The 25,016-nt window shown below is 44.2% G+C and overlaps 1 protein-coding gene across 2 annotated transcripts in view; it reads right to left on the bottom strand.

Annotated features, from left to right (window-relative positions):
• The window catches only part of LOC138296817 (zinc finger protein 318-like), a 450,875-nt gene that overhangs the window by 218,567 nt on the left and 207,292 nt on the right, over window positions 1-25,016 (bottom strand). For both annotated transcript variants that reach the window (XM_069236271.1, XM_069236272.1), the window contains one exon: window positions 2,440-3,741. In XM_069236271.1, coding sequence (XP_069092372.1) covers window positions 2,440-3,741 — 1,302 coding nt within the window. The remainder of the gene's footprint in view (window positions 1-2,439; window positions 3,742-25,016) is intronic.

The following is a 25,016-nucleotide window of genomic DNA, read 5'->3' as shown; positions in this document are numbered from 1 at the left end:
CAGGAACTGTTGATTTTGGCACTGTGCCCACTTTTAAAATAGCTTATTGTCATTTTAACTTAAACTGTGTTTACTACTGTTTTAAATAAAAGTTCTATACTTACCTGTGTAAAGTACCTTTCATTTGATGGACTTACCTCAAATCTGAATCTTGTGGTTCTAAAATAAAGAAAATATATTTTTCTATATAAAACCTATTTGCCTGGAGTTAAGCCCTTGAGTGTGTTCTCCTCATTTATTGCCTGTGTGTGCACAACTAGTGCTTAACACTACACTCTACTGCTCGACCACACTACCACAAAATAGAGCATTAGAATTATCTAATTTTGCCACTATCAACCTCTAAGGGGAACCCTTGGACTCTGAGCACACTATCGCTCACTTTGAGATAGTATGTACAGTGCCAACTTCCTACACCACTGAACCCCATAATGAAGAAATTTGTTGTGGTGTTGGACTGAGTGTCCTGTACAAAAAGCAACATTTTTACTTGATAGATGACAGTCTCTCATCTGAAGGAAACACTTTTGGGACAATGCAGTCTAATGCTGCTATGGAGTACAGAATCCTTTTCACTAGGATGATCTTTAATTTCTGAAAGTTGATTTTCAAACCCTGTTTCTGCATGTTTACATTTCTTTTTACTATATCAAGAGATGCATTTATCAGCCAATGGCTCTTTTTGGTAAGAAGGTACTTCCTTCACAGCATTCATTTGTAACTGGGCGTGTACTTCCTCGTAAAGTAAGTTTTGCTGTAACTGAAAGTATTTCTTTAGTTGTTTATTACGTGGAAGAGATGTCAAATTGAGACAATATCCATTTTGAGCAATAAGGGCAGAGCCATGAAGAACACCGACCACTGGTGCGTAGTTTTTAGCTGCGTTACTGAGGTGCAAAATGGATTATGGCTAAACGAGCATTGAGTTTGAGATTGGAGGACAAAATGAAAAGATTATTGGGCTCATAGTTTGGATGTGAAAATGCAGGCTGATTAAGGAGCACAGAGGTCTGGATAGGGAAGCTGTGTAATCAACTGTGGACTGTCACTGAAAAGGAATTTGTGGAGAATGCTAGAACTAAAGGCAATCTTATAGAGAAGTCAAAAGGAGATCATAAAAGAGCTATAATAGATTCTAGCCAGAAAAGGGAAACCATGTCCTTCAACTAATGGGCATTTGGCACCAGCACTATTGCAATGCAGAAGTTTTAACCCTGGCAAACTAGCTAAAGTAGCTTAAAAGCTTTAGTTTTGTCATCATGCAATGTGTTGTCATAGATGAGCCACGATCTATTATTGGCCGTCAACGCAAGGCAGCGTCACAGCATATAAGGCAAGAGAATTTATTTCAGCTCCTGAAAATACAAGAAATTAAGACAGAAACTAAAAACCCTTTCAAGGTTAATTTCAGAGGAAAATAAACTTTGAAATCCAACTTTTTATTTGCCCTCAATAGCTTAAGGCATTCTCCCATAGACTAGGGCTACAGTCTGCTTCAGCTGATCAGCATGCAGTGAATGCATCAATGTATGTCCTGGAAAAGAAAGACTCTACAAAGGCCTATATTCAACACAAAACAAACTGAAGAGACTTCAAACTAGGTACAGAAAATAAGGAGACCGGCAAACAATGGCACAATCAATCTCTTCAGATGTGGGCTGAACTCTTTCTTTGAAAAACCTGTGATACTTGTCAGAAGTTAAAAAGTACAACCTTAATAGGAACTATGTAACTTAACACAATTTTATCTGCTCCTCTCTCTGCTACATAAAAGCACTCTTTCTGATGCACCAAATGGTCTTGGAGAAAATAGCACAACGCTGCCAAAAATAGAAATAACAGGTACTAGCAAAATCAATAGCCTTGGTGTCGTTTGTAAATCTTTTTAAAGCACAAGTACACGAGCACCAGTAATCCCTGGCAATGAAAGGGACCAATTATTGTGAGGATGAGCATAGATCACATGAGCAGAATGTTATCACTCAGTCAGGTAAGCACATTGCTGAAGTGAGCTTACCATGTGCCACATAACATATGCTGTTGTGGGTGGAATCAAAATATGAATGACATTAAAGTCAGCGGACAATGGATAAACAGGGTCAACTAAACACCCCTATAAGTATTTATCATATACAGAATTCTAGTAAAAGCAAAACGTCTTGGCTAATGCCTGAAAATGTTTTTGCTAACATACCCATCGATGTATTGTGTTAGTAGACGTGAAATAGTTTGACAAGGTTTTTTTTGTTTTCCACAGCCACACGTTAGATTAGGTTTATACAAAAATACAAAGTACAGCATTAGAGGCCTGGATATAATTGTAGAGCACATCTTAAAGTAACTCATTGCATAAGGTTCAAGTGGTCAGTCTTTCCATAACCTCCAAACACGTCTGATATCTGCCATTAGTCCTTAAATACAAACACAAAGTAGGCTCACCTTATCTGTCTGAGGCTCCTGGCCTGTAGTAGATGGTTCTTTTACATCAGGCTTCAACTGTTGCATGTCTGTTGGATTCTGAGCATCTCCATCTTTCCTCAAGGGCTGTGGGGGCTCAGGTATTGGAGTCACTTTGAGATTAGAGTTGTCATTACTCTCAATTGTGGTCGTAACTGAAATTAAATTGGAATGACGCTGTGAATATTGGGCTCCTTTGTTAGATGGCTGTTTAGGGGAAATATGACTAATGGACTGTGTCCGAGTGGAAATTTGGGAAGACTTGGCCTTTTGCCAACCAGGGGTTGTGTTCTGTCCATGCTGCTGCACTGTCGGAGGTGCTGGTTCACTGTTCACTGGCTTCTGTCCTTTGGTAGTGTCACGTGGGGCTGGGATAGGTGCAGTTATTGTCTGAGTGACTACAGTATTTGGGGCTCTATTGGAAATAAGAGTATCTTGCCCAACTGTTGCATCTTTTACTTGTGCCTTAGAGGTTTGCTGAAGATCTTTGTCAGATGCCTGGGAAGCAATCACTGGAGATTCTGGAGACTGAGTATCACTCCTACTTCGGCGCAACTCCCAGGAGTCTGGTTTTTTAGGATCAGATATGCGGCGCTCTGGAGAATGAGAAACTGGCTTTTTACCATAAAGTCGCTCCTGGGTGCGAGCAGTCAGCTGGCCAACTTCACCAACATCCATATCAAGTCCAATTGTCTTCAACAAGTCATGGATTGCTGAAATTTCATTGTCTGATTTTTCTACAGGAGCGTCAGATCCCTGCAGTGCAGGCGGTTTGTTCGCAGATTCATCCAAATGACTTGGTAGGTCTTTTTTACCCAAGGACGGGCTAGGTTTACCATCATCATCACCATAAAGGAATTTCTCCTCATCTTCAATGCTGTCAAGGATTTGCTGCTTGCTTTGTGGTACCCTGGAATGGTCAGTTGCCATGTCCAAGATATTTGGGAACCCACTGCCATCCTTACTGGCTTTTTCATGGGGAAGGAGGAAGTCAGCACTAAGTGATGTACCCTGTTCTTTTGCCCCAGGCTCCCTCTGATCTTTGATGCCATCTGTGGAAAAAGGACTGTGATCATATAATCCATCTTCAGTTTGTTTTCTCGTCGTATCGCTATTTGCAGCCTTGTTAAAAATTTTGAGTAAGGTTTCAACCTGAGACGAGAAGGAATTATTGCTTGCTTGTGGGGATGAAGTAGGTGGGATGGGAGTAGATGCAGGAGAAGGTGCAGGAGCCGGTCCAGGAGCAGGAGTCAAGGATGCAGGACTGCTCACAATGGTTTTGTGCTGGAATACAAAAGGAAATAAATCAAATACACTATGAAATTGCAAAGAGCTGACATCTCATCGAGATATAATATTCATTGCCTTATAAAGTTGAAATCCAATACAATTCCTTTGCCCAGAAATACTAAACTCTCAAAATGGAGCAGTTATTCTTATCCAAGCTAAGATGGACTCCATGAATAGTCTGTATTAAGACATCTGCACTCCTACAGTGGTTACAATCTATTCCAAAGTAACTGTTGTTGAAGACAAAAAATACATCATATTTCTCACTCCACAAGTTTAGCTTCTTTTTATACAGCATCCTTAAGACACCAGAACTGTACTGTAGATAATACATTTTCATATTTCAAAAACATTGTTTGTAGCTGGGAGAAAAGACTTACATTGTGATGGTATGCCAATACCCATTGTCTCCAATTTCACAATTGCTTAGCTGTAAAGCTTACATTACAGTGAAGAAGAGGTTCCAGCAGCTAGGGTGGGACTAAGATACTGTATGCTGCAAGGTTGAAAATCGAACATAAAAGTAAAGAGCACACATTCACTAACTTTCAAGAGGTCATTAAGTTCATAAAGGTCAATGGGAAGTTTGGTTATACTCTGGAGGTAGAGTAATCAGGATTCAAGAGTTCTAAGTGGCCGCTCCTCTGATAGAGATGTGGCATCAATGGCATTTGTTCAGAAACAAAATTATGCAGGACAAAATGGACAACCTATCACAATTTATATCTGCCAAACAGTTGCATGTGGATCTGATGGTGAAGTTTCCCTCCCTTCTCTCCTTTCTCCTCCTTTGTACTATCTTAATATTGCTGCAGTTCTGTGCAGGTCTATTACATCACCAAGGACAGTTGGCAGCTGAAACAAAGGTAACTAACATTTTAATTATTTGGAGGGGATGCCCAGTGAAGCATTGTGGATATAGAGGGGAGGTGCTTTGTGACTACATAAACTCGGTACTTGGGCAAGGTTGTCACTTGTTCCCCGGGCCCTTCTACCCCCGCATGTGACACACTGTAAGTAAAGTTGTAGAGTTAAGAGCTTCTACAGAGCCTACCAGACAGATTTCAACAAGATGTGAGTTAAAGTAACTTTTATGCAATCAGACACTAAGATAGGAACTGATAAATACAGAGAATCATAAGAATTAAACAAGTGTCCCGGACTTGGACATGATCCTGTAAAATGTGAGAGGGATAAATGATCTCTCAAAAGCTAGGAGGGTATCCACATAGACCCAAAGATGCAGTGGCATATCTGCAGGAGACGTGTCTGACTACAAGGACAGAGGGTAATTTTGCGAAGGGATAAGAAGTCCATTACTATTTTCCATCATACAACATGCACTCTAAAGGAATGACTAGAATACGCATAAAGGGCTTACAGTTCTGACATATATGAGCAATCTCAGATGCTGAGCATATATATCTTATTGTAAAAGGGATGTTCGGGAACAACAGTTTGACATAGATCAACACATATGGCCCAAAACAGACTGTCCTGATTTTTTAGATCGCTGCTGTCTTTTTGTGACCTTCTGATTACCAACAGTGGCTCAGAGGCCATATATTGCTTACCACTGTGTGGCTCTATCTCTCATTTCCTTGCTTTTCAGGGTTCGGCTGCAGTAGGCTTCCTTCTTTGTGTATGTACTGCCCTTGGGGCATGAGCACATTGTGTGTGTCCTTCCAGAGCTCCATTTTGTTAGGTCAAGTTTTCTTTCTCTTAAAGCAGTGAAAAAGAGTGTATCTTTTTAAGATGATTCCCTTGTGTACTTCTTCCCCAACTCGATGTTCTGCAAGTCTGCCTTCTGAACCCCTGCTGTCCATCAGCTTGCCTCAGACCCTTCCTCCCACCCTCCATTGTTAGTGTGCATGATCCCAATTCTTCCCTTCCACCTGCTGTCAGTGCCAAACCCAACTTGCCCTCCCTCCATGTTGCTATCACCCCCTTCCTCCATCCACGTTGCCTACTGTCTTTTCCCTCTTTCCATGGAGCCTCCAGCAATGCAATAATAAAAATAAAACAATAAAATAAAAAAAACATGTAATGACCAGCGCTCGCGAGCAGTGCAGATTATCATGTAGCCCTAATATGGTCTAGTCTAGTGTATGTGTAGCACTGCAGAAACCATATTAGAAGGTGACACAGGTAGGTCTTCAACTTCTTGCAACATGTAAAAAAGAAAAAAAGGGAAGGGAAGAAGGGGCTCTGATGTAGAGTGAGAGGTTGTCTCACCGTTAGTGAGCAACTGTTTGACAACCCCCATCCTTCTGGTCTGGTTCTATGCATGTGTAGGATGTGACTGAGAAGGAGTCCTGGGGGAGGGTGTGAGTGGGTTGGTGGAAGGAGATTAAACTGATCCAGGAGTTTGGGCCTAAATTGTGAAGAGTGTGATTGAAGGAAGCGGGCCATCACACAGGATGGTAGTGCATCAAATGTAGGGGAACACTATGTAGATAGTACAGACTAACCTTATTAGTTTACAGAGGTTAAAGCAATGATCCCAAAAGCTCTGTGGTAGTGCGGGGAAGCAGTTTGGCTTATAGAGGGCAATGCTAAGCATTTGTTGAATACACAGTTTATAAATGAGAGTCGAGAAGGAACTTGAGAACAATTTCTTAGAAAAATAGGTAGTTATTTTGTTTATATTATGTTTTACCACTAGAATACTTTCAAAGAAGTTAAATACTGTTTAAGTTTTATGAAAATTTCCAAGTAACTTGTATTTAAATGCTCTTTAACACTGTAAAGGTTCCAAAGTACTTTTACTGCACAGGGGTCCTTGCAATCCGTTCTCTGTGGGTAGGAGGGTGCTAGAAGGGTGAATTAGGGAGTTAGGGACAAGTCCAGGAGGTCCTGATCGTTGGGCTTCCTGTTGGGAGTCATGGACTCAGGCTGGGGAGCTCAGTACAGAGAATCTTTAGCAGGGGTGCTCCTGTGTCAATGCGCACATTATTCTCTGGGTGACCTGCAGAGGGAGAGAAAAAACAAGGCAACTGGATGACTCTGAAGGATGTCCTCTGCAGTGCTGACATCCCTCGCCAGCAGGTCTTTGGTTGCAGTGTTGGTGTCTGGGATACGTTTCAACAATCCTTGGATGGTGCAAGGGGTCCACGAGGCTTAGATGGTGCAAAGGATCCAGTACCCCTGGAATTAGTGCAGCTCAGCTCCAGGTGGTCCTGAAGTCTTTTCACTTTGAGGGGAGACGGGACTGGTCTCTTAGAACACAGTGACCTCCTCCTGGATGGCTGGTGCGTCGGTGGACTCAGTGGGCAGCAGAACTGGACGTTGCAGATGGTGCCTGCAGGAAAGTGGCTCCAAGGGATAGGCTGATGGGCTGGCGAAGTGCTGGAGAAGCGCTGAGGCTTTTGGAGTCCTCACAGCTGCTGGACCAGTCGTGATGCTGCAACTGGCGGTACAGTAGCAGGTAGGCAGGCAGGGTTTTGTCACCTATATACTCAATTTAAGGAAGTGGAAAGCAGTAGCCAATAGGTTACTCTTGGGGTGACCACACTCCATATATGACAACTTCCTGTGGGGGAGTGGGCATATCCCTATCCCAGAAGGCCTTGTTCCACTAAAAACAGAATGGTGGAATCCTTCTTAGTGTCCACTTCAGGTAGCCCACCATAGAGGTGTGACTGGCCCAAAGGCGGTGCACACCTACTAATTTTCCCACCAGTTCTGGTGCCAGGTGGGCCTCAGTACAGGGGGTGGCTAAACCAAGGTCTAGGGAAGCCAAGGGTTGCATACCACAAGGTGGCAGGGCCTTGAAAGTTCCTGTCCTTGGTTTGCAGATTTGCTAGGCTTCCTGCTGGAGAAAGGGTGAACATTTTACTACTGAGTAGGCTTTGTTTCTAGCCTCAGAGCACGGGCTCTCACCTTCAGGGGGACAAAAACCAGTCTGTGTGGGCAGGCTGGTAGAGACCAGTCAATCAGCATTAAGACTAGCAAGGTTCATGGGGGCACCTGTTCAGTGCCCTCTGGGTGCACGTCATAATAACTCCGAAGCTGGCAGCAGCCTGGATTTATTAACACAAGGTGTTTGATATCAAACACCCTAGGTTACAATGAAGCCATTATGGAGCTGGGTAACTCATAATAACGTGTTTCCAGTGTACGAAGCTGGCCTCGTGTGTGGTGTACACCTATGTTGTTGGCACCTTATATCATGTCCAGGCAACCCCTATCAGTGAATGAAGACTGTGTCTAGGAAACCAGGGCTTTCTAGAGATAGCTATGGATGAGTAGCCAAGACTTATCTAGGAAACAAGCAACACTTATGCAATACCACAATAGTAACACAGTAACTTATCAGACATGAAAGGCACTACACAGTGTTACCAAAATAAAGGTACTTTATTACAGTAACACTACACTAGATTACTTATAGGCAGTCCCCCTAACCGGAGGTACATATACACTATATAAATACATGATAGCAATCAGTTATTAGCACAGAAAACCACCATCATTGGCAAGAACTGTAGAAAATAGCTTGGGCCCTAGGGGAGGGCCAAACCATATACAACAGTGGAATGCGAAGTGAAGCCATCTTGCTGCTCTATCAGCTGCATCTGTAGCACATCTAATAGTGTTATTAGATATAGAATGCCCTTTTGTGACTATCTGTTGTCCCCATTTTTGATGTTCCGGTGGAAGATACTGTAAAAGCTCTTCCATCTGGTCCCAGTAGGCCCTAACTAACATATCTTGCTCAGAGTGCATGAGAGTTTGCTATCCTCCAGTGATTTGCAGCCTGGGAAGCTACCTTTTTACCTGCTGCATCTAACGTTTTGCTTTCCTTGTCTGGAGGAGCATCTCCAGTGGACTGCCGACTGGCCCTTTTCCTGGCTGCACAGACTATGGAATCAGGTGGTTACCAAGTCCTGATAAAAACTGAGTCCAAAGGTGCAGGTTTATATTTCTTATTCACCCTAGGTGTGATTATTCTGGCCTTGACTGGATCTTTAAAAATGTCAGGCGAATGTCTGAGCATGCCTGGAGGCATTGGAAGGCATTGGTATTCCTTATGTGTAGCTGTTAATGTATTAAATAGAAAGTCCCCTCCTCAATGGGATCTGTGTGCAGTTTAACATTATGGTAGGCAGCTGTCCTAGTTATAACCTGGTTATAGGCAATGGTATCTTATGGTGGAGATGGTCTGACAGGATATAAATCTGGATTGTTATAAAGACTGGAATCAGGGTCATATAGGTCCCATGGATCTGTATATTGTTGAATGTCACTAAGATCATCCCTGTGAGGTGATGCTGAGGATGTCTGTGGTGAAAACTGTGTCTTAAGTGGGTGGTGGTGGAGTGGAGTGGAAGAATGGAAAGGAGTATATGGTGGCATGGTGGTGAAGGCTGCTGTTGCTGTGTAGCCTTTTCTCTCTCCTCTGCTGAGATTTTCTTTGGTGGAAGCCCAGCATCTAGTCTCTTGAAAAGTAAATTTTCTTTTCATAGTTGCAGGAGGCGAATCAATTATCCTCCCTGTGTCCATCTGAACATGAAGTTTACCCTCTTTCACGTTCATAACCTCCAAAATAGGTTCTATATTTGAGTCCACTGTAGCTGTAGTGTGCTACTGATGTTTTTGGGTTCCGAAGACTTCGACACCAAGCGTTTGATTCGAACCAAAAGTGTTGGCTCCGGAAGTGGTAACGTTTCTTTTTCAGCTCAGAGGTCACACATTTTCAGCTCGATACTGAAACATCTGCAACAGTGGGTTTAGTCGGTACTGAATGCACTATGGTCTTAGATGTTCTCTGTGCCAAACTCAAAGGCTGGTCCATCTGGATTTATCAGCTCTGACCACGGGCCGAAGGCAGTGGAGGACCGAAGACCAGTGCAGGAGTGTTTTTGACTGTCTTTGGGTGGTGTGACTTGGCAGGTGTACTCACATGTTGTGCCGGAGGTATGGACTGGCTGTCAACATCGTAATCTTGATCGGAGTCCGAAACTCTGATCGATAAGGTTGTGCGCTGTCCCACCTCTTCATGCATGTGCTCCTCTCCGAACATATCAGGTATCTCTTCTGTGGACCGAACTGACACGCACTTAGGTCCCAAAAAGTCTTCTTGGATCGAAATGGCATCGGCAGGTCTCTTTTAAATGGTCAGGCGTTAAGCAGAGATTACACACCAGATGCTGGTCGGTGTATGGGAATTTGGCATGACACCAAGGACAGAATCAAAAGAGTTTGTTCCATCAGCCTGACATTGAATTAGGCCCAAAAGGGCAAAGGCCCCCGTAAGGACGTAAAATCGATCCTGACGATCTAAATCAGATCTAGTATAGAGTAAAAACACGATCAAAACTATACCAATGTGAATAGAAAGAGGCAGAATAAAGTTCAGAAGTACAAGAACATTCATGGCCTAAAGGACAAACTGCAAGATCCTGACAGACTCAACTACCTTCAAGGTCTCAATCATCGCCCTACAATAAACTTGGGCCCTGGAACCAATCCCCATCCTGGGCTATTCCAATGTCCTCCTTCCCGCAATTAAGGAAGGCTAATTCGTTCAAGGGAAAGGGGGCCTGAGGGTATATCTGTCAACTGCTCTAAAGGCCAGCTGCTAGATACTCTTTTTGGACACCAACAAATTTCTCACTACGCACCCTACCTATCAACACAGAGGGAAGGTGCAAGGGCTAATCCTAGTTAACATATATATGCCTCAGAAACTGAAAAATCAAGAGAAAAATGTCAAACTTGCTGTGGACCACATCACTCAAGTGGCTGGCTCCCCCCACTCACTTCCACTACTGGTAACAGGAGACTTCAACATGAACATGCAAAGAGGGTCACCTATGCTCAGGAACACCAGTCGCATAATCCAGAACAAGCACTGATTAAAACGGCAAAAAGAAGCAACATAAGAACAGTCTTAGTTGGCTCTATTGAGTCTCATAGCCCTAAACGCCCGATTCAGCCAAGATATCCAACCCCCTCCTTATCGTTCCATGCTGCAAATGGAAAATCACTAATCAATTTCACCTGAGTCTTCCTAACACTGTTACAAACGGTCTCTTCCTTCAAACTGGGTCTAAGGTCTGAAAGCTATCACCTACCACCGGAAGCGGCCTTCACTTCGACCTCAGCCTTACATACGGCCAACAAGGAGCCTGACGGCACTGAACACCTGAGCCAGCTAAAAATAATTAAAATGACAGCTACTTCTTTAGCTATCCTGGCTGAGGAAGCTAACAAGCACTTAAAAACCTCCCAAAGAAGAGAAGGGTCACCTAAAGACAAATGGGAGGCTTTTATTCACTCATACACCGAGCACTTTGTCGGAAATGTTGCAGTTATCTGGAGCCAAACCTCACAAATCACAAAGTCCTAAACCTCGCACAGTCTGCAACAGCAAAAGAGGAAAGTTAATCAAGCATTCCAGTTGGTCCACCGGTTTCCCGATCAAGTATGCCACTTCACCAAACAAACAAGAGAAAGAAAAGTTGAAAAAGGCTGCATGGATAACAAGGAGGCTACGTATGGAGATATTTTGGGCCAAACGCATCTGGGACATTAAACACAAGAATGCCAGCAAATTCTGGAGTACTGTAAATGCACTGAAAAACCCACGAGGTCTAGTCATGGACTAACATCTCGGAGGCGGATTGGGCATCTTTTTTTAAACTCCATTTCCAGCAAGTCAAAGGCATTGAGGATCATGCTACCAGTGGCCTAGGCAGGCCAACCAAGCTTGACAACCCAGCCACCTGTAGCTCCAGTAATGTGGACAGTGAACTTGTCTTTTCCAGTACAGGAATCCAAGGGCAGGAGCCCCCGGCCCAAACGGAGTTCCTCAGGCCATCTATAAACTGGATCCACAGAAGTGGGACGAAGACATGGCCCCCTTCTTTAACTACACCCTGGCTAGCAAACCAATCCCAGAATCCTGGAGTGGGATCCATAATCTCGCCAATACAAACAGGTGGCAACAAGTCAGATCCCAGTAATTACCAACTGATCGCACTCAGACAACGAAGCGAACTACTATGCCAGCACTCTCCTTGAACAGCTGGTCGACTGGGCCGGTCAGGAATCAATAATCCCCTCCCCCAAACCAAACAGGGTTTACCGGTAACTCAGGCAGGGACACCAACATCATGGCACTGTCTCTCATATTAGACTCCTCAAAGGCCAAAAAGCTCCCACTCTATCTTAGTTTCACTGACTTCAAAGCAGCCTTTGAGAGCATCAATCGAAAGACTCTGGGAGAAACTTAAATGCTGGCAAATCCCACAGCAACTGCTGAAAGCCATTGAGACCCTGTACACCAGCACGTGGGTTAGGATTAAACTGGGCAACGGATCAAACCTATCCAGGAAGATACAGACAAGAGGCTTACAACAGGGCTGCGTCTTGGCCCCCATGTTATTCAATCTCTTCATAGCAGACTTTTCAAAAGCGCTATCTTCAGACAACTCCCACGCACCATGATTGGGGAAGAAGCAACTGTCAAACCTGCTATATGCAGATGACATTGTGCTGCTCAGCAGAACAAGGAGTAAGCATGCAACATCTCCTGAAAGCCACAGAAGACTACTCCCTTAAGAACGGGCTGCAAATCAACCCTAAAAAGACTAATCATAAGAGTAGGCAAGATCACTCTAAAGGGGTTACAACCTGGATGGCTCAGTGGAAGGAAGTACACTTAAAAACAGCAACCAATAAATATCTAGGCCTTTTTCTTGACCATCACGGTTCCTTTCTAAAACAAAGAACTAATGACAGAAAGGGGGTGCGCTCTCCATGGGGCTACATACACTGTCAGCTAAAACTGACTAAGTACACACTGAGCCCACTGCAAGAAGTAGCAGGGGCTAAGGTGGTTCCAATATTAGCCAACGGCAGTACTGCACTCTACGGTAGGGAAGCAAAGGTCATGTATGCTACAGTAGTAAGCATCTACAGACATATGTTCAAGCTCCCAAGGCATACATCACCAGCACAGATAAGGTTGGAGTTCAGCTTACTCAAACAGTCTCTAGCAAGGAGAGCAGCTTTTACCAACTTTTTTCACAAAACAAGGACTGCGGCCACTAAGATACCTTAATACCTCAATAAAGCAGTTTCATATTGTGAGCCCATGGACATCAGAGCTTAACCATAAACTATTTTAACCAAAAAAAACAACAAAGTTTCAATACCTCACTGGAGAGAAGACAGCCCTCGAGAAAAGGCACCACACCTGGCTAGTTCTAAACAGCTGAAAGATCCTAGCTCCCCAGTCATATTTGGGTGAAACTTTATCCTACAGTATCAAGAGGAAGTACTTGCTCTATCGCTTGGGGTACTCCCAGTAGGAATAAATGAGGGTCCTTGACGACGGCCACCAAAAGATGGACTTTTCCGGCTCTGCGGGTTAATACCTGAAACATGCCCCATATGCTCTGCCTCTGCCATAGGACCCTGGAGGAGCGCCATAGGCTTCTGAGACTGCTGTGGGTTCATCTGGGGTCCGTACATGCAGACATGCAACAGTATGGATAAGTTAATTACCTGTAAATCCTAGTTCTCTTCCAGGGGTATCCTCATCAAAGTCAAACATTGAATATTCCCGCCCTTGTGCGGGGACCCCGGAGCATATATAAAATACACACATATAAAGTATGAAATATGCATGAAAAATATATATAGCATTTTTAGTAGACAAATTTTCATACTAAACTCATATATACATGTGTAAAACAGCAATGCAGACTATAATCATAAACAGGCTAAAAAGCTTTATTTCTATGGATTTTTTTTTATTTTTTTTTTAAGTTCTTTTCAAAATTACAATAAGAGAAAAAATATCTACCAAAGCCCCACCACTGGGCCTAGGGTAATCAGCAGTAGTAATCATCAGAGAAAAAACTACATTGAAAAACACTAGAGCATTCTTAGCCAATAGGCTGCATGCAGGTTAACAAAGGAGAACCATAAAAACTTTGGCACCATGCCTTTAAGACCCGGAGCACCTCCAGTATCCCACCATGCCTCAGGGGTGAAGGAGAGGTGACAGTTGGTTCACAGTTAGGTCAGTTCTTTTTTACGGTGACAAGCTGTGTAGCCGATTCGAAAGACAGTCTGTCCTGCACTTCTAGGAGACGTGCGTCCGGGGAGGAGGGTGGGTTGTTTATGACTTTGATGAGGATACCCGTGGAAGAGAACTAGGATTTACAGGTAAGTAACTTATCCTTCTCTTCCAGGGGATCCTCATCAATAGTCAAACATTGAATAGATTAGCAAGCCCATCTCTTGACTCTGCGGACTGTCCAATAGAAGTGCAGGAATAGATATGCATCATGGAAACAAATTTCTCAGAGAAGCTTGCCCAACTTGGGCGTCTGCTCTTGCATCTGAGGCCAAACAGTAATGTCTAGTAAATGTATGTACAGACCTCCATGTAGCAGCCTTACAAATTTCAGATATTGGAATATTATTAAGGAGGGCAGCAGTAGCCGGCTTTCCTCTTGTGGAATGTGCTTTAGGTCTAGCAAGTAGTTGTTTGTTAGCCAACTGGTATGCATTAACAATACAAGAAACTATCCATCTTGATATGGTTCGTTTTGATGCTGCCTCCCCTGTTCTCAAATGACCATAATTTATAAACAAGTGGTTGGAATGTCTAATCAGCTTGGTTTTATCCAAATAAAATTTTAGCACTCTTTTCAGATCTAGGGAGTGCAAAGCTTTCTCCGTCGGAGTCTCCGGATTGGGGAAAAAAGTTGGTAGAGAAATAGTCTGAATGATGTGAAATTCTGACACCACCTTCGGTAGGAATGATGGGCGAGTACGTAGAACCACTCTATTGTCGTGAAAGACTGTACGGTTCTTTGGAGGACAAAGCCTGAATTTCACTGAACCTCCTTGTGGAAGTAATGGCTACCAAAAAAAACGTCTTCCACATGAGGTGTTGCAAAGAGGCTTTGTGTATAGGTTCGAAATGAGGGCCCATAAGTTTTGATAGTACTATGTTCAGCTCCCATGGAGGGGAGGGTTTCCGAATGGGCGGAAAAACATTTTTCAAACCTTCTAAGAAATCCTTGACTACTGGTTTCGTAAAGAAGGATTCCTGAGAAGGTGACTTACGATAGGCTGTAATGGCAGATAAATGTACCTTAATAGATGATACCTGCAGACCAGATTTTGCCAAATGGAGTAAGACAGCATGACCTCCTCCTGAGCCCGTATGGGATTTTGGCCTTGCTGACAGCACCATATGTAGAACCTCTTCCACTTGAACGCGTAAGAACGCTGCGTGGAAGGTAGTCTGGACTCCTTCAAGATGTTCATGCACTCCTGCGAGAGCCCTAGGTGCCCATACTGCAGGAATTCAGGAGCCATGCTGTCAAGCTCAGAGAGGGTAGGTTGGGGTGAAGTACCCTGCCCTCCATCCTGCAAAGAAGATCCGGTCTGCACGGCAGCCTCCTGTGAGGTTGTTCCAATAGGTTGAGGAGATCTGTGTACCAGAACTGACGGGGCCATTGAGGAGCTATGAGAATCATTCTGGTGCTGGATCTGTAGAGTTTGTTGATCACTGCAGGTATGAGGGGGATCGGTGGAAAGGCGTAGAGAAATATCCCTGACCAGTCGATCAACAGGGCATTCCCTCGAGATCCCAGACAGTAGAAACTGGACGCGAAGTCTGGGCATTTCCTGTTTACCTCGTCTGCGAAGAGATCCAATAGAGGCCGACCCCATTGAGCGAAGATGTCTTCGACGACCTCGTCGTGCAGGACCCAATCATGGGCGTCCTCGAGGTGTCTGCTCAGGAAATCTGCTTCCACGTTTTGTTGACCTGGTAGGTGAACCGCTGTAAGCGACATTCCACTCGCCAGGAGCCAATGCCAGATTGTTTGAGACTCCCGAGATAGGGGTAGGGATCTCGTTCCCCCTTGTCTGTTCAAATAATACATTGTGGTCGTATTGTCCGTTTGTATTAGGAGAGATTTCCCCTGAATCGATGGAGCAAAAGACTTGAGAGCCAGATGGACCGCTCTGAGCTCCAGCAGATTGATGTGGTACTCCCTTTTGTTGTCGGACCACAGGCCCTGAGCTTGAAGGGGACCTAGATGAGCCCCCCATCCCTGAAGAGACGCATCAGTTACCAGAGTGTCGGATGGAATTACCTGGTGAAACTGAGCTCCTACTGACAGGTGAAGTCTGTGCATCCACCATTGTAATGACTGTTGTGCTGCTATCGGCAGCCACACTCTGTCCTCCCAGCGGCCTGTCCTTTTGTTCCAGTTGTTTTCCAACGCCTCTTGGAGGGGCCTCAATGGTAGCCTGACATTCGGGACAATGAAAATGCATGATGCCATGGAGCCCTGTAAAGATGTCACCTGACTGGCTGTAGGTGCATCGGACTTCAACAGGTCTTGACACCTTTTCTTTATTGATAATAGTTGTTCTTCCGAAGGATACACTCTTTTGAGCTCTGTGTCTAGTATTGCTCCCAGGTAGTGGAGGTTCTGCGCTGGAATCAAGGTGGACTTTTGGTAGTTGACTTGAAGACCTAGAGACCCGAAAATCTTGAGCACAGTGTCCCGATGGCTTCTCGCCTGTTCCGGAAAGGAGGCTTTCAGTAGCCAGTCATCTAGGTATGGGTAAATGAAGATTTTTTGTTTCCGTAGATGTGCCGCTACCACTGCGACGCATTTAGAGAAAACGCGAGGGGCAGATTTCAGGCCGAATGGTAGCACCTTGAACTGATAGTGCTGTGAGGCTATCCGGAAGCGCAGGAATTTCCGATGCTTGGGAACGATCGGGATGTGAAAGTACGCATCCTGCAGGTCGATGGAGCACATCCAGTCCCCCTGATGTGGCTGAGGGAAAATCTGGTGAAGGGCCAGCATCCTGAACTTTTGCTTTTTTATGTACTTGTTCAGTAGTCGTAAGTCCAGAATTGTCTGAAAACACCCTCTCGGCCTTTTTTCGCTACCAGAAAATAACGTGAGTAAACCCCCTTCCCTCTGTGCGCAACTGAAACTTTTTCTATTGCTTGCTTTCGTAAAAGGGCGCGAGCCTCTTTGCGCAATAGGCTGACTTGAGACGGATTGCATTTGGTTGGTGAGCACCCATTTGTCTTTTGTTATACCACGCCACTCGTGAATAAAGTCTGTAATACTTCCCCACACCGGAGTGGTGCACAGTGTTAAGGGAAGCGAGTTCTCATTGTTTGGCTTGCGCTTTGGGTGTGGACTGCTGTGGTCTACTTGACCCTCATTCCCTCGTGGCCTTACGAGACTGAAAAAGTGGGCGTCCTTGCCTCTGCTGTGGCCTCTGGGACCAATGAGGGATTTGAACCCTCTGCTGGAAAGGGTGCCTGTCATAAGGCCTATACCTTCGTCTGAAGTCCTTTTTTCTCTCCAGGCCTACTGCCCTCATGGTGTCCACTTCCGTCTTCATGCGTGCCATCTCTTCGTCCGTATGGGTACAAACAGCGAGTTCCCGTTGAACAGAAGATTTAGGATATGCTATTGTGCTTCCTGTTTTAATCCAGTCAGTCTCAACCAGGAAGACCTTGCACAAACCCCATGTGCGTATCCATGTGCAGCTAAGTCTCCCCCATCTGCCGCTGCGCTGATGACCTGGTTGGAGACCAGACATCCCTCTTGCAAGATCTCCTGGAAGTCCTGCCTGTCCTCCCTAGGCAATTTGTCTGCAAACCTGTTCAGAGAGTCCCATAGCGAACGGTCATATCTGCCTAGGAGTGCAGAAGCACTGGAGACCATCATAGAAGCCGCCGTGCCGCACATTTTCCTCCCCAGAGAGTCTAGATGTCTGCTCTCCTTGTCCAGTGGAACCGTGGAGGATGATGCCACTGAGTGTGTTTTTCGGGCTGCGGCCAATATCCGGCGGCGGATACGTCCTGAGAAATAAAGGATCTTGTTCAGGCGCTTTATATTTTTTCAAGATCCTAGCAGGAGCTGATTTGAGGGTGGCTGGCGCTAAAAAGGTGTCCATGGCTGGTTGCAACAGACCAGGCACTAGCGGCAGCAGCTTTTTCGAAACCGCTCTATGCTGCAGAGTTTCAAAAATGACGGATGAGGAGGTTGACGGTTCTGGAACCTCTATGTTTAGCTTTTGTGCTCCCCTGATAAGCACCTCATTAAAGGTAGTGATGTCGTCCACCGGCGAAACCCTAGCTGGTGGAGAATCCGTTAAGGTGGGGGAGTATTGTCTGACGGATGACCGGACGATGACCAAGAGGGCGACCTTCTACCTAGATCATCTATGGGAGCGTGACCTGCTGTGAGATGCTGTAGCAGAGCGCCCAGGCCTCGTGGTCGACTGGTGAGAAGCAGAACGAGCACGTCCTGCCCGCGCTGTTGGTGATGGTGTTCTGGGGAGAGAGGCAGGAGAGTACATCCTCGAATACTGCGAGTCCGGGGAGGCCGTTGGTCTATTAAGGCTCTCCAACCACGTCGGTGACAAATTGATGGGCGAGACATGCCCAGACGATGCAGCTCTCGACCGAGATGAACCACTTCTTATGGAGACCACCGGAGATGGAGTGGTCTTATCCGCCGGCGGAAGCCGATGCTCTGCTCCCTGCAAGACAGGTAAAACCTGTGTCGACGTCGACAGCTGTAACGTCGAAGGGAGCGCCGCCGGTTGTTCCTGTCTCGACGTTGAGTGCCTTGACTTTGACCGGCGATCCTTGGACCGCGACCTGCTCGCAGTCGTGTGCCTCGCCGTCGAGCGGTGGGCCGCCGACGGCGGATGTCCTCGTTCTCGCAGCTGAGGGCGATTTCAACGTCGCCTTCCTTGACGTCGAGGGGTGCGAAGCCTTCGGCGGCGAATGGGCACGCGGGTGATGGCTCGACGTCGATCGGTGGGTTGCCGTCGACGGAGTGCCCCTGCGGTAGCCATGCTCTCTTGACGCCGTATCCTTCGACGTCGGTCGGGACGCCGTCGATCTATGACGGTGAGATGGTGGCAGCGATGATGTCGACGGGGAACAAACAGGTATCTTCCTACCTGCTGACGTCGATCTAGCCCGTCTCTCCTGAGAATGGCCTGTTGGCTGCCTGGGAAACGAAGAGGACGATGTTTTCTGCCTCTCGTGAAGCCCATGAAGCCTGATCTTCTCCCTGTCCTTCAGAGTTCTCTTTGACATGCTCTTGCAAGTGTCAGGGCAGTGACTGAGGCAAGCACACAATGCAGAGTGTGTGTGGATCTGACTGGGCCTTCTTCCCACAGGAAGGGCATTTCACAAAAAGTGAAGGCATTTTTTCAGTCAGGAAAAAAGTTCCAGAATCAGACAATGGTGTTAGATCTCGAGTAAAGGTGGAAAAAAACGCTGTTCTGAAGTATTTTTCTGAGAAAAACCTCAGAAAAACTGAGAGCTCAATGCTCCAGAAGAAGCCGGAAAAAATAACTGATCTAACTGTGAACCAACTGTCACCTCTCCTTCACCCCTGAGGCATGGTGGATACTGGAGGTGCACAGGGTCTTAAAGGCATGGTGCCAAAGTTTTTATGGTTCTCCTGTGTTAACCTGCATGCAGCCTATTGGCTAAGAATGCTTCATTGTTTTTCAATGTAGTTTTTTCTCTGATGATTACTACTGCTGATTTCCCTAGGCCAGTGGTGGGGCTTTGGTAGATATTTTTTCTCTTATTGTAATTTTGAAAAGAACTTTAAAAAAATAAAAACTCCATAGAAATAAAGCATTTTAGCCTGTTTATGATTATAGTCTGCATTGCTGTTTTACACATATGAGTTTAGTATGAAAATGTGTCTACTAAAAATGCTATATATATTTTTCGTGCATATTTCATACTTAATATGTGTGTATTTTATATATGCTCCGGGGTCCCCACACAAGGGCGGGAATATTCAAGGTTTATGACTATTGATGAGAATCCCCTGGAAGAGAATGTCTTAATTCCACCAACCAAAAACTGATCACCCATACAGTGAGTTATCTGGAGGGTGTGGATCCCACCCTGGCCAAGGTATTTACAGCTGACAACAAGACTCAGTAACAAGCCTTCTGCCAGGGAGCAAACACAATAACATCCCAGCATGAATGACACTCATTTATTGAACGAGATACAAGCTCCATGGCTTTATTTTTATGGATCTATTTCTTTAAAGAGCAATGGTTCGATTTTATGCATTTTATTGTGCATGAGTGCAACGGTGTTCATTAACTGGCCCACTGATAATAACATTTTATTTGAATAAAGTTCATAAGTACCAAACCCAGATCCACTGGAACGAGAGGAAACCTATCCAAACCAGACGGTGAAAAGAAAATCTAACAAAGGACTCTATGCCCATGCGCAGTATCACCAAGAGGAGGAGTCACTATCTCCTGACTCAAAAACATTCTTTGAAGAAAAACAACCTTTAACGCTCCGAGCCCAAAGCTAGATGGCAGACTAATGCAAAGCATGTGTATTTACAGCTACACATGCCATCGAACACGTTTAGTTTAGTGCTGTTTAATGTGATTTCGCATGCATTCTTAAAAATAGGTTTAGTAAACCAACAGCCTTTATGATCCTCAGAGCTTGTAGCAATGGGGATGTGTTGAGGCACATATCTAGTTTTAACTTACACGGTTTGGAGGCCAAATGATTGTTAACATACTTAGGACAAACTCAAAATGAAAAAATCAGACTGGATTCCATTTACATCTGAAGTATGTGATTGTCAGTATAGCAATGTGCAACAGGGAAGCTCAAACAGCAAGAAAAGGGGTACAGACACTTATCCAAGCAGAGCAATCTACTGTATTGATTTTATCCTCACTCCCCTTGGCAAAATATGCTTGTAGATCCCTATGAAGTAAGAAGGGATTTTTGGAGCAGCAGTGGTGGTATGTTCTCATACTTTTTTTTTTTTTTTTTTTTTTTTTTTTTAACTCTCTGGGGTTGGGAGAGGATATTTTTTTTTGGGTAGTGGGGGGGTTGGGGTAGTAAGAGTTCTAGGTTAAATTTGAAATTGGATCCAATAATCCATTCTATACAAGTATACTACTGGCTGCCTCTGACTTGCCTACCACTGTCAAAAGCAGTCCAACAAAATCCCTCTGCAATTAGCTATGTTTTATCCACCACACACCTATATCCACCAAACACCTCCCTACTATAAAGTATCTCCATCAAGGTATTTATCAGCCAAAGAAAAGAAAAAAAAAACATAGGAGCATTTGTTTAAACAATCAAATGACAATACTAAGGTAACCAAGAACTCTATCAAAGGTGATGGAAATTACTACTACTATTACTAACCATTACTTGAATGAAATGGAGCTATCCCCAATACAGTAAAATGAGACATTACAAAATCAGTAAGGCAAATTCTTGATACTGTCTACAAGGTCAAATGCGACCACACACAAAACCAAGCCACAAGAAATATGCCTTGAAAGGGCTAAAACCCAGGTATAGCTTTTGGAAATCTTTTAACAATTACGCATTCTATCCAGCTTACAAAATGCCAAAAATTGCTCCAAGAACAATAATAAGCCCATCAGATGGATACCAACATCTGTTAAGCATAACAGACTAAGAATATGTTCAATCATTAATCAATGACCTATTGCAAAATCCTGAACTCCCTGTGCTTCATCTTGACGGGGCTGACGCAGACTCTGCCGGCAGAGTTTGCTGAGTTTTGCCTACACTGTTTTCCGTTCGGTTTGTAGAGTTCCGGCAAAACTCCACCAATCGCCGCATGCCAGACTTTTTTCTCTAATGTGACTATCTGGTGAATCTAAGCGAGAATTTGCATTTCCTGGCACAATTTTCAGAGCTAGAATGCCTGGAAGTGAGATTTCCCAACAAGGACAGCCGTGGCAGGTTGCGACTCTCTGTGCTGTGAAACCTGAAATACTACTCAAGTGGCAGAAAGAAACTGCACCCTCTGGAGCACCGTGTGGTGCCTTTCAGGATGATTTCATAGAGTGGAACAAGTTTCTGGAGCAAAATAACAGCAGTGCAACGTGACCGAATTTTGCCCACTAACGTAACTCAGTGGAAATACACTGACTTTATGCAACTCCGCAAAGTGAAACTGAGTGTTCCACCCACCTTTAATTTCTACACATTGCAAAAAGGCATTTGCCCTCTTCACACTGACCAAAGAATACATTTCCAAAGCGCATTAAAAAAATTCTAAATGCCACGACACTAAGTCTTCTTGTTCTATAGATAAAAGTTAATCTTACAGGCAATTCTTTTAAAGATTATCTATACATTTAAAAAGCACCCATAAACCCCATTCAACACAAACTCAACTCTCTTCTAGACACCACACCCTCAACATCAAATATCAATTAATTTCTCAGTGTATTCAAGACATTCTTGTCCATAATGTTTGAACTATAACAATCTTGTTATCAACACTTAAGAGTCTAAAATAGAATTCTATTAGATGTTTCACGTGGGGAATTCCAATTGTATATTTCCTGTTTTGAGAAGGGCTGGAGGAAATTTGGCTATCCATTACCAACAATGAGAGGGAATAAAGTTTAACACTTATGATGCCATTGCTCGTGTTTCATCTGGTGTTACACACAAAGCAAGATTGGGCTTGGGCTCATTGTGACCCCCTTATCGGATTCCCATGTTAAGTTCATAGTATGTATTGTTAAATTTACTCTGAGTGTGATATAAACTGAAGTTAACACCAAAATTCACCAGAGTTGCCAAGTGTTGCAATCCAGTTTCAGGCACAACTCAACCCACCCAGGACGTAACATAAAGCACTAGTTCCTGGTGCCTTTTACTGTGCTATGAGGGATTAGTAAAATAATCAAGAGAACATCAAGAACAAACAAACACAGTTTATGAAATGGAAGCATATTATGGAATCTGATGTATGCCCTAACACACCAGGGAAGACTGTATCCACCAGAAGGGAAATGTTACTTACTTCTAAGATCGGTTTGTGGCATGTAGTGACAGATTCACATGCTATGCATATTTCTTCCATCTAGTGTTAGACTCTGTGTACAACGTGTTTTTGGTCGAAGACGTCTTCTGAGTCTTGAGGTATAGTGATTCATCCCTTAGGAAGTATAGCACAAGAACATGGACTCCATAGTTAGTGTGATTCCCCCCTCCCACTGGGTGTAGGATACAGAGTGAGGTGAAGCATAAAGTTGTTTATGCAGTGAGAAAAAAATACTAGATGAAGAAAAAAGCTATCCTCGACAACCAAAGGCTTCCAGGAAGCAGGGTCGCACAAGTCAATATACAGCACTAGATGCCACAAACAGGTGTCTGCAGGCTAACATTTTCCGTTTGTGGTATTTGTAGCTGTAGATACACATGCTGTGCATGGACTAAAAAGCAGTTTCCCCTGTAAGGTAGAAGCTAGCCGGAGGATGTTGCAGAACACTGGAAAAGTGTATGCAAAACAGGCTGACCCACCTGAACTTGCTGTATTGTTAGAACATCCACACAATGATGTTTAGTAGAAGTGCGTGGTCTGGACAAAGTAGCAGCTTTACTAATATCAGCAACTGGAATGTTTACTAATAAAAGCCATTGAAACTGCTTTTTGTCAAGTAGAATGTGGCTGTGAGGTGTTAGGAGCTGCCTTTCAGCTTTGGCGTAGCAGGTCTGAATACACCTGACTAGCCAACGAGTGATTCCTTGTTTTGAAATAGCAGTCCCTCTACTTGGTTTGTAAATAGAAACAAACAGTGGTTGAGACTTATGTAATGGTTGTGTCCCATTTAGGTAGTGCATGAGGGATTTGTTTTTTTTTTTTTTAAACAGCTAGTGTATGAATTGCCCGCTCTGCTACTGTTGTTGGATGTGGGAAGAAAGAAAACTGGCAGTTCTATAGTTTGGTTAAGGTGAAAATAACTAACTTGGGCAGGAATTTTGAATTAGTTCTAGGGAACACCATGTCACTATGAAAAAAGGTTCCTCTAAAGTTAATGCTTGAATCTCTCTTACATGTCTAAGTGAGGTAATGGTGACTAAGAAGGACACTTTCCAGAACAGAAGTTGAAGATGGCAAGAATGGACTCAAAGAGGGGTCCCACTGGTCTTGTGAGGACTATATTATGTTTCCAGGATGGAATTGGAGGTAGTCTGGGAAGAATGATTCTTAAGCCCTTCCATGACAGCTTTAATTACAGGGACTCTGAAGAGTGAGGAATGTTCCCTGTTTTGCACATATGCTGCAATTGCAGCTAAGAGTAGACGAATGGACATGCATGTTGTTCCTAACCGTTGCAAGTAAAATAGGTAGAGGACAATGATCTGAACTGTTGGTTTTAGGAGATTTCTGTGACTGGGAAGACAGTAGCAGACAAACTTCTACCACTTTGCACCTTAACAGGACATAGTAGTGGGTCTACAAGACCCCCTGAAAATGCCCATGCACCCAGACCAAACTCTAGGATTTCAGGAGTCAAATTGCTAGGTTGAATTGTTTGGAGTTGGGATCTCTTAACGTTCCTTGATGCTGTGTGCGAAGGTCAGTGAAGAAAATGTCAGTTGGCTGTAACTGTAGTTTCTCCAGTATTGGTACCTTTCACACATTCACATGCTTGAACATTCCCCCGAAGTAGGAGTCTCACAGTACATTTATAAAGCAGTTCATTTACACTTATATATCTGTATTTCTATAAGCTATGTATATCTCTTCCGACATCTACTGTTGGGCTGGGAGTGTTACCAGTTGATTTTCTTCGAAGAAGTCTTTTCGGAGCCACGGGATCGAGTGGCGACTCCTCTCGGTCACATTGAGCATGGGCATCGACTCCATTGTTAGATTTTGTTTTCTCGAAAAGGGTGAAGGAAGGAGTGACAGAGTAGAAGAATATAAAGAGATGTCCATGCAAATGTATCTACATATGTACGAATGATAAACTTAAAAGACTGCAGGCTTCCGGGGAGGAGGGAGGGTGCATGTGAATCTGCAGCACTACATGCCACGAACAGATGTACACTAGATAAGTGACATTTTCCATTCTATGGCATGTATCCTGCAGATACCCATGCTATGCATAGACTACACAGCAGTTAATCTCTCTCTCCCCCCCCCCCCCCAAAAAAAATGAAAAAGCGGTGGATAGTCTGTAGGAGTTGAAGTTCTTTGAAATAGTGTTTGTAAGACAGCCTGGCCAACATTGGCCTGTTGCTTTGAAAATACATCTACACAGTAACGTTTTGTAAATGTATGAGGAGTAGACCATGAGGCAGCTTTACATATATCACCCATTGGTATGTTTCCTAAGAATGCCATAGACGCACCTTTCTTTCTTGTAGAATGTGATCAAAAGTTGTCTTT

This window comes from Pleurodeles waltl, chromosome 5 (assembly GCF_031143425.1).
Source record: "Pleurodeles waltl isolate 20211129_DDA chromosome 5, aPleWal1.hap1.20221129, whole genome shotgun sequence".
NCBI lineage: Eukaryota > Metazoa > Chordata > Amphibia > Caudata > Salamandridae > Pleurodeles > Pleurodeles waltl.
Note: the sequence above shows the minus strand (reverse complement) of the source record. Positions and strands in the feature narration are given on the sequence as shown.